The sequence below is a fragment of the Sapajus apella genome, unplaced genomic scaffold (assembly GCF_009761245.1).
Source record: "Sapajus apella isolate SASKATOON/1434 unplaced genomic scaffold, GSC_monkey_1.0 scaffold17, whole genome shotgun sequence".
Taxonomy (NCBI): Eukaryota; Metazoa; Chordata; class Mammalia; order Primates; family Cebidae; genus Sapajus; species Sapajus apella.
The window spans coordinates 17,774,826-17,791,805 of NW_022436957.1; the positions used below are offsets into that span (position 1 = coordinate 17,774,826).

The 16,980-nt window shown below is 40.8% G+C and overlaps 1 protein-coding gene across 1 annotated transcript in view; it reads left to right on the forward strand.

Moving 5' to 3' along the window:
* Positions 1 to 16,980, forward strand: part of PHEX (phosphate regulating endopeptidase homolog X-linked) — a 222,302-nt gene that overhangs the window by 14,433 nt on the left and 190,889 nt on the right. Inside the window, exon 3 of the mRNA XM_032286120.1 lies at positions 2,140 to 2,301. Within this exon, the coding sequence (XP_032142011.1) occupies positions 2,140 to 2,301 (162 nt within the window). The remainder of the gene's footprint in view (positions 1 to 2,139; positions 2,302 to 16,980) is intronic.

The window sequence follows — 16,980 nt, forward strand, 5'->3', positions numbered from 1 at the left end:
GAAACAAGAAGTAATATAAATTAATGATAATTCTTTTCAAAACACTAACTAGCAAATATAATGACAAGGAAAAAAATTAGGTCACATGATCCGGGAAGTCTAACAAATCTCCATTTGTCTGTACTGAAAATTTTTTTTTCCCCATTTATTTTATTGCATTTTAGGTTTTGGGGTACATGTGAAGAACATGCAAAATTGTTGCATAGGTACACAGATGGCAGCGTGATTTGCTGCCTTCCTCCCCATCACCTACATCTGGCATTTCTCCCCATGCTATCTCTCCCCAGCTCCCCTCTAGTCTTATTTTTAAACCTGGAGGAGCCACACATGTAACCAAACTGTAAGATATGTATCTAAATTTACACAGATTATACTTTTTTGGGGCAGTTCATTCATATTTAGCTGAAATCTCATTGGGTTTTCATTACTTCAAACAAAAATATGTACTGGCATTATTTAAAGTATGAAAATTGCTCAGAATGTCACCTTTCTAATGTCATTAAAATATTGGCTGCTTTTTTAAAAAATCAGTTGGTGCATATCTTTGTGCTAGAGTGGTAGCCAGCAATTGCATGGCTGTTGGAAGAGCGTTGTTCAGTATTGGGAATTTTGGAAACTTCTCATTTTGTAATGAAGGGTTTTCTTTTAAAGCTCATGATTACATATTTATGTACACGTCTCCTACCTATGGGCTGTCTTCTGTATGTAATTGTGTATGGGCTTATGAAAGAGGAAAAAATGGTAGATCAGTTGATTGTGTCTTTCTGTTAACTTATACACATACTCAGTTCTACCCCTAGACCTGGGTCCCTCATTTAGAATACCCTACTTTGGCCCTCCTCTGGCCGTGCATCTCCTCCAGTCAAGTGGTCTGTGGAGCCGAGTAGGCAGCTCTCTCCTTCTATACCTCAGAATTCACTGCCTGATGGCCCCAAGCTTCCTTCCAGGGTTTGTGTGGACCTCTTCCAGGGCTTTATTTCTCTGAGAGCTACACTGAATATCAAGGAGCTCAAGAATTTGAAAGTATATTATAAATATAACTTTAAATATTTAGATAGATGACATATGGACCTCTGTTTCCATTAGCCTTCACTGTGAGGTAAACCACCCAGACCATAGCAGCCTGGAACAGAAATGATTTAGTATTTCTGATGATTTGATGGGTTTGGTGGATGGTTTCTCTGCTGATTTTTGCCTAGGCTCATTTGTGCAGCTGCATTCAGCTAGAGGGGTGCCTGGACTGGAAGGTGAATGATGGCCTTGGTCAATGTCTGGCAAATGTTCTGGTTTGGTTCTTCTCTATGTGGCCTCTTGTCCTCCAGGAGGCTGCTTCAAAGAGCAGCTTCAGGGTTTCATTGAAAAGGAGTTAATATCGAAGTTGCAAAGCCTCTTAAGGCTTAGCTTTGAAACTCACAGAAAGTTCTGCCAATTTTGTTGGTCAAAGCAAGTGACAAGGTCAGTCCCTTGAATTTGGACAGACTCTACCACTTGATGGGAAGAGCAGCAAGTCACTTTGCAGAAGGACAAGCAGGATGGAAGAAAGTCACAGCTATCTTTGCAAGTGATTGGCCACACACTCAATTTCTATTCTTGTCCTACACCCCACAGATGTTAGGGATGATCCTGCAAAAACTGGTAACAATAATACCAGCAAACTTTTATCCATTCATTTTTTTTGAGAGACAATTCACGTTGTCACCCCAGGCTGGACTGCAGTGGTACGATCTTGGCTTGCTGCAAACTCCATCTCCTGGGTTAAAGCGATTCTCCTGCCTCAGCCTTCGAGTAGCTGGGATTACAGGTGTGCACCACCATATATGGCTAATTTCTATATTTTTAGTAGAGTTGGGATTTCCCCATGTTGGCCAGACTAGTCTTGAACTCCTGATCTCAGGTGATCGACCTGCCTCAGCCTCCCAAAGTGCTGGGATTACAGGCGTGAGCCACTGCACCTGGCCTATCCATTCACTTTGAATGTAGTCATTTCATATAGTGAGGTAGATTCAAGGGAATTTATTTAAGGGAAAATGTAAATGCCAAGGCTTGGAAACTGGTTGATATGAAATCATTGTTTAATTTGGAAAAGAACAGTATACAATGTTCAGTGCTTATTAATCCTGTGATTTTCTTTCTAAATAGCTGCTGCCATCTTAAGTAAAGTAAATCTGTCTGTGGATCCTTGTGATAATTTCTTCCGGTTCGCTTGTGATGGCTGGATAAGCAATAATCCAATTCCCGAAGATATGCCAAGCTATGGGGTTTATCCTTGGCTGAGACATAATGTTGACCTCAAGTTGAAGGGTAAGTTTCTACTGGGGTTTGGTGATACACTTTACAGAGTGCAATATTTGACAGGCAAAACATAGTTTGGGATTTGAAGCATGACTTCTCACTTTTTAACTATGCTTAATTCATTTCCAAGAATTTTGAAAGTCTGAAAGTTTGAGGATTCTGGTCTCCCAGATCTCAACATAAGACTAATGTAGGTTGTTATGTTCATGTTTGCTAATTGTAAATTCTACTACCAAAGGATAAAGAGCATTTGGCTGAGATTGCAAGCAAAGGAATAGTTAATAAATAATTATATCAGTATACTCATTTGTCTGTTGTATTCAGAGCAAACTTCCTTTCTTGCTTATTGTGTCCTGGATTTTCATGGCTTACAAAATGTACTTAACACCTCATCATCTTTTGACATCACTTTTGAGAACTCTGGATGACCCTGTGGTTGTCATATTGTTCCTATTAACTTCTAAGTTGGCTCTAGGGAGATTTGCTTTTCTCCCATGGCCGCTCTAGCAATGACAAGCTCACACACACAGACTCACACATGCATGCACACACACATATGTGCTCAAATGCATCCCCCTGCCCCCCGCCAAAGTTGGAAATGTCTGTTACTGGAGGATATTCTGTTTGCATTGGATCTAATTTTTACGCTAGGCTATTGGTGAAGACCACTTCAGGAGGGAAGTGGGAAGATTTCAAAGCCAGGCTATTTTTGACAACTGTGAGTTAGTTACATCATGTAACTTACATTCAGTAGCACCTACAAAAAATTCCTGAGAAGTTATACAAATCGTAATTTTTTCTTCCCGTTTATATTTTCCCAAGATTTTAAGTACATGAAACTTAAATATGTATCATTTTACAAGTGAAACTCTCGGCAAAATAATGAGATACCTGTTGTCAATTGTAAGGAAAAATGTGCTTAAATTTCACAACTAGATATAAATCACATGGACTTAAGTTTTCTATTAAGAGACCTAAATTTAGTCTTGGTAAATTATAAATGAGAATTTGCAGGAATATCAAGGTTTTCTCCTAACCCAACAGGCAAGATTCTCATACTATAAAATCATTAATAAGACCTTGAAGAGTGAGTTTACTCATATTTATTTCCCTGTAGGACATTAATTCATGTTGGTCTTTCATTTACCATTTTTGTCCATTTCCTATTTCCCTTCTCTGGCTTTCCTTACTCAATAGAGAGATGTATACACACACATGTGCACGCACACACATGCATAGTCATGCATGCAGAAACATTACTGAAGGGTAAGAAAACTACAAGATTTCCAGACATATGCTCCTTTTACCTTAGTTATAACCCAAAGATTTTTGTCTTCAGGACATGTAGTGGTTAACGATAACTTAAATAACTTTCGAGGGATGTCTGGAACTTTAGCGTGAACATTAAAATCAGTATCAATGTACTTTGTTTGAGGAGGATACTGTCTACAGGCTCCTTCAAAATTAATAGAAATGTGAGTAAATTGTTTAGCACAGGGTTTTTGTATTTGCTAACTTCCTTTTAAAAATTGAAAATTTTATTTCCTAGCTCCATTGAAGAAATAATAAAAGAGCAAAAATTAGAAGAAAAGTTGCTCATAAATCCACCCCAGGAAATAACTGCTAATAAAGCAATTGCGGATATTTCTTTCCAAGTTTTGTTGCATGTGTGGGCCCATGCGTGTAACTTCATATGCACACCTATATTTTTAAAAAATTAGCTGATATTATGCATGCTACTCTAACTTGTTTTCAGAAACTATGCATTCCTCATAGACATAGATTATGTGAGTAGTAAATAACTTTTTTCTTTCTTTCTTTCTTTTGAGACGGAATTTCGCTCTTGTCACCCAGGTTGGAGTACAATGGGACCATCTTGGCTCACTGTAACCTCCACCTCCTGGGTTCAAGCAATTCTCCTGCCTCAGCCTCCTGAGTACCTGGGATTATAGGCACCTGCCACCATGCCTGGCTAATTTTTGTATTTTTAGTAAAGATGAGGTTTCACCGTGTTGATCAGGCTAGTCTCAAACTCCTGACCTCAAGTGATCTGCCCACCTCAGTCTCCCAAAGTGCTGGGATTACAGGCGTGAGCCACCATGCCTGGCCAACTTTTCTTAATATAAATAACACTGTAATAAACATCCTTGTGTACACATCTTTGTGTCTTTGTCTAAATGTATTCTTAGGGATATATTCCCAGAAATTGAATTATTGGGTTGAAAAAGTACTCTAAATCTCATTTTTAATGCATATAGCCAAATTGCCTTTTAGAAAGTTTATTTCAGCTGGGCATGGTGGCTCATGCCTGTAATCCTAGCACTTTGGGAGGCTGAGGCAGGTGGATCACCTGAGGTCAGGAGTTCAAGACCAGCCATGGCTAATATAGTGAAACCCTGCCTCTACCAAAAACGCAAAAATTAACTGGACATGGTGGTGCCTGTAATTCCCAGCTACTCAACAGGCCGAGGCAGGCGAATCACTTGAACTGGGAGACAGAGATCGCAGTGAGCCGAGATCGAGCCATTGCATTCCAGCCTGGGTAACTGGGCAACAAGAGTGAAACTCTGTCTCAAAAAAAAAAAAAAAGTTTGTTTTTAGGTCTTTATATATTTTTTTTTTTATGTTTTAAAGGATACCTTTTTCCCATCAGCTGCTTTCTGTGGTATAAAGCAGAGGTCAGTAAACCACGGCCAGTAGGTGAAATCCAGTCCACTGCCTGGAAATCCTTTGACTTATGCATTATCAATGACTGCTTTTGCACTCCAGTGGCACAGTCAAATAGTTGCCATGGAAACTGGATGGCCCAAAAAGGCTAAAATATTTACTCTTTGACCTTTATAGGCAGTTTGCTAATCCCTGATGCCTAGTATAATATAGTAAAGCTTTGAATGTGTATTGGGTTCGATTAGAACTGTCTTATTAGTTATTCTTTGGATTTCCTAGATAGTTAATAATAAAGTTAAGAAATACCAGAACAGGCTGAGTGTGGTGGCTCACACCTGTAACCCCAGTACTTTGGGAGGACGAAGCAGGTGGATCACCTTGAAGTTGGGAGTTCAAGACCAGCTTGACCAACGTGGTAAAGCCCCATCTCTACTAAAAAAAAAAAAAAAAAAAATTACGGGTGGTGGTTCATGCCTGTAATCTCAGCTACTCAGGAGGCTGAGACAGGAGAATTGCTTGAACCTAGGAGGTGGAGGTTTCAGTGAGCCAGGAACGTGCCACTGCACTTCAGTCTGGGCAAAAGAGTGAGACTTCATCTTAAAAAAAAAAAAAGAAAGAAAAAGAAAAAAAGAGAAATACCAGAACAGTGTTGAATAATAGCAGTGATAATGGGTGTAATTTTCGTATTCCTTGCTTCTGTGGTAATGCCTCTAGTATTTCCCTTGAAAACATACAGGTTTTTTTTTTTTTTTTTTGATAGCCATACTTTATAGTGTTCTGTTGTTCCTAGTTTGCAGAAAGATACTACCCAAGAAAAAATGCCTCTTTGCCATTTATCAAGAGACTCAGATGGAGTATCTCTTTTAACTTACCTTGATTTACCCATGCTGAACTAAACTTATAATTTTGAAATAAATCCTACCTATGAATGTTTTTTTTTTTTTTTTTTTTTTTTTTTTTTTTTTTTTTTTTTGAGACGGAGTTTCGCTCTTGTTACCCAGGCTGGAGTGCAATGGCGCGATCTCGGCTCACCGCAACCTCCGCCTCCTGGGTTCAAGCAATTCTCCTGCCTCAGCCTCCCGAGTAGCTGGGACTACAGGCATGCACCACCATGCCCAGCTAATTTTTGTATTTTTGGTAGAGACGGGGTTTCACCATGTTGACCAGGACGGTCTCGATCTCTTGACCTCGTGATCCACCCGCCTCGGCCTCCCAAAGTGCTGGGATTATAGGCGTGAGCCACCACGCCCGGCCAATGATTTGTTTTTTTTTAAGACTGTACCAGAATTGAAGAAGCTAGCATTTTGCTTCATGCATTTGTGTCTATATTTATGATTCATATTGGTCCATGATTTTTTTTTTGTGTGCTAGGTTTGTCAAATTCTGTTACTGAGATTGTGCTGGTCTTGTCAAACAAAGTGGGAGGCTTCCTATATATTTCTGTGCTTTGGGAAAGACACAATTCAATAAATCTTGTCACTCTATGATAAGCACTTTAAAGGCCAAATTCACAAACTGATTGTGGGGTTCTTGCTTCAAATGTCAAGGAGAGCAAATGGTGAAAGAGGGTCTTTTAAAATCAGCATCTTATAACAAAATTAGGTAAACAGTCAAATAGCTGGATGTGGTGGCTCTCACTTGTAATCCCAGCACTTTGGGAGACTGAAGCAGGAGAATAGCAATTCAGGTCAGTAGTTCGAGACTAGCCTGGCCAACATTGTGAAACCCTGTCTACTCAAAATACAAAAATTAGCCAGGCGTGGTTGTAGGCACTTGTCATCCCAGCCACTCGGGAGGCTGAGACAGGAGAATTGCCTGAATCCAGGAGGCGGAAGTTGCATTGAGCCAAGATTGTGCCAATGTACTCCAGCCTGAGTGACACAGTAAAACTCTATCTCAAAAAAAAAAAAACCCCATAAAATATCTATTAGATTTAAAAATCTTTTTATTTTGAGATAATTCAAACTTAGAGAACTTGAACAAATAGCACAAGGAACTTCTATGTACCCTTTACCTGGATTTCCTGATTATTATCATTTACTACATTTGTTCTGTTATGTATACATTTAAAGATAGACAATGAAAATATATATATATTATGTCATCCTCTATATATACATTTATATACTTTTATACATATGGGTAGATGATGCATGATAAATTAATATATCTATAAATGTATAGATAAGTATCAGTGTAGATACAGATATATAGATTTTTTTCTGAACTCTGCAAGTATGTTACAGATGATTAGATATTCTTAAAGTATATAGAGCTTTTCAAATATCAAATGTGCTGAAAATCTTTCTTTTCCTGGAACACTGAATCTTTATATTCTATCTTTATCTTCCTATATATTCTATATATATTTATGTGTCTATCAGTTTATCTACCTAGTCATCCAAGCATCTATTCATTTATCATTCCATCCAGGTAATACAGGCTCATTGTAGACCAACCAGAAATAAACAACAAAAGAAGCACACTTCACATCCTATCACCCAGCAATAACGACTTTTTAAATGCAAATATAGATATAAAATTATGTATCTCTTCTAAGGGATCATATAATACATTCTATTTAATTAATTCGTTTACTTACTTATTTATGACAGAGTCTTGCTCTGTTGCCGAGGCTGGAGTGTAGCAGCACCATCTCAGCTCACTGCAACCTCTGCCTTTTGAGTTCAAGCAGTTCTCATGCCTCAACCTCCCAAGTAGCTGGAATTACAGGCGTGTGCCACCATGCCCAGGTAATTTTTATAGTTTTAATAGAGACAGGGTTTTGCCATGTTGGCAAGGCTAGTCTCAAACTGCTGGCCTCAGGTGATCTTCCCTCCTTGGCCTTCCCAAGTGCTGGGATTACAGATGTGAGCCACCGTGCCCAGCTGGATATATTATAATTTATTTAATCAATGCCTGTGTTACCATTTAGGTTATTTCTTGTGTTTTCCTCATTGTAAGCCACTCAGGGCACGAGTTTAGAAACTTCAAGAGCTGGATTTGAATCCTGATTCCCTTTCATTTACCCTCTATATCACTTTGGGCCAATTACTGATCTCACCTAGTTCAGTTTTCTTACCTTTAAAATGGAGATGAGAACACATGTGTCAGAGTACACAAAGGCATACAGAGCCGTGTAATAGACTTTGGACTCAAAAGTGGGAGGGTGGGAGAAAGGTGAGGGATTAAAAAAAAAACTACACTACTTGGTGACAGGTGCACTAAAATCTGAGACTTCAGCACTATCCAATTAGTCTACATAACCCAAAACTACTTGTACCCTAAAAGCTATTGAAATATATATCTATATATTTTGAAAAAAGGGAAAAAAATACCACCCAAATCATAGGGGTTTTGTGAGGATGAAAGGAGATGATTTATATAAATTACCCAGTCCCATTCCTCGCACATAGCAGACCTTCCCTAAATATTTGTCCTTTGTTCCTCTCCTTTGTTTCAAAGATACTTCTAAGGTTCATGAAGTAATGTCTATCAAATGCTTTAAGTTTTATTTTGGTCTTATCCTTTGTGTAAATATCATGTACTTTCAAAAATATTGAATACTGTCAAGATATTTTTCCTCACTCTTGATAAAAAGAGAGAACATCCCAAAATAAAACCCAATACTACCAATGAAAAGAATACCATTTTTTTAAGGCTGATAGAAAACACACAGATACGGCTGTCCAATTTGTGAAATAAAATGGACTTGACAGACCTGGCTGATGAAAAATTGCCCTCTATTGAAGTGAGCAACCTGGCTTTGTGAATTTTTTTCTTTAAATGGCATTTAAGACTCAGATTCCTACTTGGAAAACAAAATTATTTCTTATTCTCTCCAAGGAGTGAGATTTTTTTAAAAAGTCGAATATCATCATCTGTTTGTTAAGATCCACATTCTATAAAACCCTCCAGATTTGTCTTCATGTGACCATGAAGAAGACAGAGCATGCATTGCTTGTGAATGAGCAGATGGAAATTTAGCAAATGAACACTTATGAAACATGAGGCAATGAATGAGATAGAACAGTTATGTCACATAGAAGACAGATGACTCAAGGTACCGCCAGATCATCTCTATTAGGGAATAGCTATCTTTGCCAATGTTTTGTGAAGAAATGCAATATATTATTTTCAAACACAGCTTCAGCAGAACAATAAGATGAAGGAGGGACTCTGCATTAATGAACAGATAGAGATGATTGTGATTCATAGACCATTTATTTGTAAATACCTTCTGGCTGAGATTCAAATAGTTCTTGTAATTAGATACCCCTCCCCCTCTCCCAAATACTCTTTTTTTCTGTAAGTGATCCTAGCCAAATCATCTTTTGCAGAAATGGAAACTTGAACACTTCAGATCCTATAAAGTCATTTAGTAATTAGGAAGTTCAGATTATTGAAGACAGTGAATTATCTTTTTCCTCATGTTGTATACATAGTATAATGATATACCAAACTGAGCTCTGACATCATAAAGTTATTTTTTATTTTTTAATTATTTTATTATTTTTTGAGACAGAGTGTAGTGGTGCCATCTCAGCTTACTGCAACCTCCACCTCCCGGGTTCAAGTGATTCTCCTGCCTCAGCCTCCCTAGTAGCTGGGGTTACAGGCACCTGTCATCAAGCCTGGCTAATTTTTATATTTTTCTTAGAGACAGGGTTTCACCATATTGGTCAGGCTGGTTTTGAACTCCTGACCTCAGGTGATCTGCTTGCCTCAGCCTCCCAAATTGCTGGGATTACAGGTGTGAGCCACCGTGCCTGGCCACTTCATAAAGTTCTTTGAAACAAATAACATCAGATGTATAAACATGGGGATGCAGTGGGGAAGTGCCGAGGACCAACCATCCATTGTGGTGGGCTTTTTATTACTAGTGAAATCTCAGCCTCTGTAATTTTGAGTGAGTCTCCTATGTAAGCTGGGTAGACCCCCTCAGAGAAGGTTCCCATTTTTCTCAGATCATGCTGGCTCTTTTTCATGTGGCCACACAGGAAGCAACCAATTGCCAAGTTACAAATACATCACTACTACAGTCCTATATGTGCAAAGGGGTGCTGCATGAAGATTTGGGCCTGTATCGAAGACTTTTGGAATTGTGAGATGGAATAATTGTACTTGAAAAGTTTGTTGTCGTTCATGGTTTTCCTGCTGTCGTACACCATTTGAGTATTTGTGGGTGTCCGTGGCACATGGAGTGTCGGGAGAAGCTAAGAAGTTGTCAGATTAGGGCCAGGCGCGGTGGATGACGCCTGTAGTTCCGGCATTCTGGGAAGCCAAGGCAGGTGGATCACTTGAGGTCAGGATTTCGAGACCAGCATGGCCCAGCTAATTTTTTGTATTTTTAGTAGAGACGACATTTCACCATGTTGGCCAGGCTGGCCTCAAACTACTGACCTCAGGTGATCCACACGCCTTGACCTCCCAAAGTGCTGGAATTACAAGCATGAGCCACCACATCTGACCAGGTTTTCATTTTTTAGAGCTGGAGTCTTGCTCTGTCATCCAGGCTGGAAAGCATTGGCATGATTTCGGCTCACTGCAACCTCTGCCTCCCGAGTTGAAGCAGTTCTCCTGCCTCAGCCTCCCTGGAAGCTGGGATTATAGGCGCATGCCATATGTCTGGCTAATATTTGTATTTTTAGTAGTGATGGGGTTTCGCCCTGTTGACCAGGCTGATCTCAAACGCCTGACCTCAGGTGATCCCCTTGTCTTGGCCTCCCAACGTGCTGGGATTATAGGCGTGAGCCCCTGCGCCTGGCCATGTTTTCTTCTTATGTGTGCTTTTCCACCCTCAGTACATGTCCTTGTCTTACTTTTTGACTCTCGTCTGCTGTAAGCCTTCTATTTTAAGATCTGATCTCTTCCCTTATTGCTTTAACATAGATCCTCTGTCATTAGTGGTTTTCAGTAAGTTGAGTATGCTTGATAAGAACCATTTCTGTTTATTATGTTCATTCTGTGTTGTATGATATTCCATTGGGAGGAAATGCAGTGCTTCAAATAGATTGAAATGCACAGCATTTTGATTGTACTGATTCGTGAAAATAGTCTTATTTACCGAGCATTTGCTTTCATTCCTGTTACTAGTTGTTTTTGGTCATAAGTAACAGACACCCCAACTCAAACTAGCTTAAACAATAAAATATGCTGACTCAGGAAACCAAAACATCTAGTAATTATGTAGATTTCAGGTAAGGGTTGATCCAGCAGCTGAACCATGTCATTAGGGATCACATTATTTTTTTTCTCTCTCTACTCTGACATCCACCATGTCATATTTCCTTTGAAGCCTGTTTAGTCATGAGATTGTTGCTAATAACCAGAATTTATAGTTCCTCATTCATATCTAGCAATAGGCATTGTGTTAGACATAGGAGATACAGAAGTACAAAGATTAATAAGGTCCCCTAGGCTGGGTGCAGTGGCTTATGCCTGTAATGCCAGCACTTTGGGAGGCCGAGGCGGGTAGATCACCTGAGGTCAGGAGCTCAAGACCAGCCTCAACAATATGGTGAAACCCAGTCTCTACTAAAAGCACAAAAATTAGCTGGGCATGATGGCAGAAGCCTGTAATCCCAGCTACTTGGAGGTTGCGGTGAGCTGAGATTGCGCCATTGCACTCCAGTCTTGGTGACAGAGTGAGGCTCTGTCTCAATAATAATAATAATAATAATGTCCCTTAGACTGTCCTCATGGAGATTACAATCTGCACATCATGAAGTGTTCCCGGAGGTGCTATAATCAATATTCTAGAGCTGTACTGCTTAGCATGGTAGCCACTAGCCACCGTGGCTTTTGAGTACTTGAAAATATGGCTAGGTGGAATTGAGGTGTGACATAAAATATACACCAAATTTCAAAGACTTCATTTTTAAAAATGAAAGCACTCTCATTAATAAATTGGTGGCTTTATTTATAATCAGTAGTTGCTTATAGAAATAATCTCAGTTATATTAAGGTAAATGAGATATACTATTAAACATAATCTCACCTGTTTCTTTTTACTTATTTAAATTTAGCTACAAGGAAATTAAAAATTACCTATGTGGTTTGGGTAATATTTCTACCAGGCAGCATTGCTCTAGAGCCCTAAACAGGCTGTTAGCAAGGTGAACTATCTGGGAATAACTCAAATGAATTTCAGTCCTAGAGAAAGATCAGAGAATACCTTTATTAAAAATAGTCCCCGGGCTGGGTGCAGTGGCTCACAGCTGTAATCCTAGCATTTTGAGCGGCCAAGGTGGGCAGATGACTTGAAGCCAGGAGTTTGAGACCAGCCTGGACAACAGAAAAAAAAAACACACACACACAAAAAAACCCTGACAAACTAGCTGGACCTGATGGCACATGTCTGTAGTCCCAGCTACTCAGGAGCTGAGGTGGGAGAATCACTTGAGTCAGGGAGGCGAAGGTTGCAGTGAGCCGACTCCATCTCAAAAAAAAAAAAAAAAAAAAAAAAAGTGGGCACAGTGGCTCATGCTTGTATTCTCAACACTCGGGGAGGTCGAGGCAGGTGGATCACAAGGTCAGGAGTTCAAGACCAGCCTGGCCAACATGGTGAAACCCCGTCTCTACTAAAAACTACAAAAATTAGCTGGCCATGGTGGCAGGTGCCTGTAATCCCAGCTACACAGGAGGCTGAGGCAGGAGAATCGCTTGAACCCGGGCAGCAGAGGTTGCAGTGAGCAGAGATTGGCCCACTGCATTCCAGCCTGGGCAACAGAGTGAGGCTCCATCTTGAAAAAAAAAAAAAATAGTCCCCTGCCCGATCTCCAGTCCCTTTGTATTTGTGTCTTTTGTGGTCCTTAAAACCAACGAAAGTGATCTCATTTGTGTACATGCTTGCTGTTCTTCTCACTTACGCCCAGTCCCGCTTCTGTAGATGTTAAACTCCATGAGAACCAGCCCCATGTCCATTTCGGGTGTCACTGTGACTGCAGCACCAAGCATAGTGCTTGCCATAGGAGGTGCGCAGTAAATACTTGGTAAAGAAAAAAGAAAAGAATGTACCCTCTGTGGTTGGCTGAGTGCAGTGGTGGGGGCAGCTGACTGGGTAGGAAGGAGTGGCTTTTTCTTCTCCCTTTTACTCCATCTCCTCCTGTGCCCGGGGTCCTGCCGACAGACCCAGAACAGTCTTGAGATGCAACGGGGGCTTGCCCCTGAAAGAAGGAGAAGCAAAATCAGTCATTCTCCATTTGTGTTCTGGGCCTCGGGAAGGCAGGACAGGGACGTGGGCAATGAGACAGGCCTGAGCCCTTCTATGACTCCCTGTTGGTGGGATCTGATGCAAGTTACAGACAAGAAAAATAACTTGCAGGATGTGGTTCAAGTTTGGGTTCTGAAAAAAGAAAAGAGGGGGGCTTTGCCACTTATCAGCTGTGTGGCCATGGGCAAACTACTACTTTCTGAGTCTCAGTTTCTTCCCTGGTGATACTGTTGGACAAATCCAATGAGATGTATGGAAAGTCTTCCACACAAGGTTCAGCAAATGGAATCTGTTACTACTATTAATTTCACCAGGATTAAATTAATGTTTTAAAAGCACCTGGCACATAGTAGATGGCTTAAGAAATGTTCTCCCGCCAAATAAAAATAACTTATAAGAAAACCTTGATATCACTATTAAAATACTGTGATCTATTTTTTTTTTTCCTCAAACTCCCAACATGCCTGTAAATAAGCTGATTCTGAAGGTGGCAAGCCTAGAGAAAAAGAAAACAGCACATGAGAATATTTGTACATATTCCCAACTTTTATTGCCAGACCCTGGACAGTTTTGATTATCTAATTGTCAAATAACACGTTCATTGGAGGCCATGTGATTTTTCTTTTCTTTTTTTTTTTTTTGAGACAGAGTCTCACTCTGTTGCCAGGTGCCAGACTGGAGTGCAGTGGCACAATCTCGGCTCACTGCAACCTCCGCCTCCTGGGTTCAAGCAATTCTCCTGCCTCAGCCTCCCGAGTAGCTGGGGCTACAGGTGCATGCCACCACGCCCAGCTAATTTTTGTATTTTCAGTAGAGACGGAGTTTCACCATGTTGGCCAGGATGGTCTCGATCTCTTGACCTCATGATCCACCCGCCTCGGCCTCCCAAAGTGCTGGGATTACAGGCGTGAGCCACCGCGCCCGACCGGCCATGTAATTTTTAAATCACTCCTACAGGAAGAGAAAGAAGAGGAAAAGGGAATGGGTAAAAATAAGAACAAGTATCCTCTTATGCTGCTCTAGAGCCTCTCTGGATGCCACTTTAAAAAAATTTCTACCAATTTCTACCCCCCACTTTTATTTTTTGAGACAGGGTGTCACTCTGTCACCCAGGCTGGAGTGCAGTGGTGCAATGTCCGCTCACTGCAACCTCCGCTTCCGGATTCAAGTGATTCTCCTGCCTCAGCCTTCCGAGTAGCTGGGATTACAGGCATCCGCCACCATGCCTGGCTAATTTTTGTATTTTTAGTAGAGACAGGGTTTCAACATGTTGGCCAGGCTGGTATAGAACACCTGACCTAAGGTGATCCACCCGCCTCGGCCTCCTAAAGTGCTGGGATTACAGGCATGAGCCAGCGTGCCCAGCCCCAATTTCGCTTTCCTCTCTCTTCTTTCTCTTATCCCTAGGGGATCCTTAACTTGAGTCCACAGTCTTCCCACAAGAGGGCTGTCAATACAATTCAGGTACTTGGATGGGAAAAAATGCACCTTTATTTTCATTAAAATCTGACAGAATTTCAGCATTTTCTTTATTTATGAATGTAGGCAGTGAACCCTGGTACTACTAGCAGTGCCTGTGACTTTGTTACCAACAGCAATCATGGTTATTTTTCTGCCTTATGGCAGATGTTGCAGGTGTCTTGAAATATTATGTACATGTATCACTACTTCAAAACTATAATAGTTGTCAGACTCAAAGTTAGGTCTTGGTGTTTAATGGATTAATCAAAAAACGTTTTATAGATGTATAATAATTTCACACAGTAAAAACAAAAACCTGTTTTGCTAACTGTGTTTTGAAATACCTGTATTCCTTTGTAAGCCTGTGTTTCTTATTTTATGCGCTTATAAACATTATTCTCAGAATGGTCCATAGGTTTCAACAGACTGCCCAAGAGATGCAGGCAGAAAAAACATTAAGAACCCCAGTGTATGTAAGGATTGCTGGAGCAAGATGTAAGAAGCATAGTTTTATTTAGCTCCAGCTTGTTGATCCATCTTAATTCAGGTGCTTGGAGTGGAGTTGGCTATTACATGGCCTCATGGGTCCATTCATGCCCAAATCTTTGAGTAGTTCACCGTCTAGACTTCCTGGGTAATGAGCATGTTACTGACAGTTAACATGTGTTTATGAGGATATTAGATGAAGCTGGAGTTTGTGCCAGTCCCAACCCTTGAACTGATTAATTGAAGGCTTTGTGATTGTCTGTGCCATGGAACCTGTATATTTTCAGGTGAAATTACTAAGGCGTGCAATGTGCTTATCATGAAAGCAGGGCATTAAAGGTCACTTCTGGGCATGGTGGTGCACATCTGTAGTCTCAGCTACTCAGGAAGTTAGAGAGGGAGGAGCACTTGAACCCTGGAATTCAAGGCTCCAGTGAGCTATGATTGCACCACTGCACTCCAGCCTGGGTGACAGAGCGAGACCCTGTCTCAAAAAAAAAAAAAAAAAAAAAAAAAGAAAGGTTTTCTGTGAAAGACGTAGAGCTGAGTGACCGAGGCTGTGAGCGAGGTGAGATGCCGGTGGCCGTGGGTCCCTACAGACAGTCCCAGCCAAGCTGCTTCGCATGGCGGCCGAGGTGCTATTTGACACCTTTTCCTGTCTCAGGATCGGAATGTAAGGTTGGGAGCTGATGGGCAGCACTGGGAAAGCCATGATGCAGAGTGGCCGCACCTTTGGCACATTCATGGCCATCAGGATGGGCGTCCTATGCTAATCATGGTTGCCCACTACATCCACCCTTTCCCATCAATCCCAGCCCATGTACTAATAAAAGAAAGTCTTTGAGGAAAAAAAAAAGGTCAATTCTAATTAGAAATGATAGCTTTTGCTGTGGTGTAGTTAAGAATATTTGTAAACAGGGCAAATGATTGAATACAGTAATATGCCAAGTAGAGTGTTTATGCATGAGTAGATACTACACGGTGTACAAAAGAGCTAGCTTGTTATTCAACGTTGAGGACGGGAGCTCTCGATTGAACTTAGAAGGGATGGGGGTAAGGGAGTGGGGAACTGCAAACCTGGAGGGTGCTGGGAGCAAAGTTCTAAGGGTCAGACCCAATATATATAGCTTGGCTTTGTTGGAAGGAAGGAAGGAACAGGGCCCGTGGTGAGAGATGACAGGAGATGAAAGATGTTGAAATCCATTGGCAAGATCTTTGACTTGCAGCAGGGAATGCTAAGCTTTCTGAGAAGTGGAGCAACAGCCTGCAAAATGCTATGCATGGGAATATTGGCTGAAAAAAATGAATGGGAAAGCAGACAAGGGGACATTTTTGTGGCATAAATATTGCCACACATTACGAAAAGTTTCCTGTGAGTTAGCTTGAATGTCGTAGGAGGAAAGAAACATTTCACTTTAGAAGATGGTGGACTAAATTTAGTCCTTTCGCTAAATATAAGTTCCTCAGCATGACTAATGACACAGGATATGTGCATCCTGAGAAAGACGTATACACCCACAGTGACACTTTTCCACCTGCCCACACCCAGGTCCTGTTTTGCAAGGTTGGTGTGTTTAAGTGTATTTTACTTTGCAGTTGTTCAGAAGGATTGCATATTTTTGAAAAACTACTTCCTAAAAGAGGATGGCTGTTTGGAAAGGAAAGAAAAATCCTAGCTGGTTTTGGTGGTAACAGTTGGGAGGCATACCCACATGAGCTTTGGTGGTAACAATTCCTGAAGCTTCTCCAAGAGTCCACGTGTTCCTGCTATTGGTTTCCAGAAGCCAGAATAATAATGGAGCTAAAAATAGGGGATTTTTGTGAGAACTTCCAGGGGCATCCGGATTTCACAGCAGAAG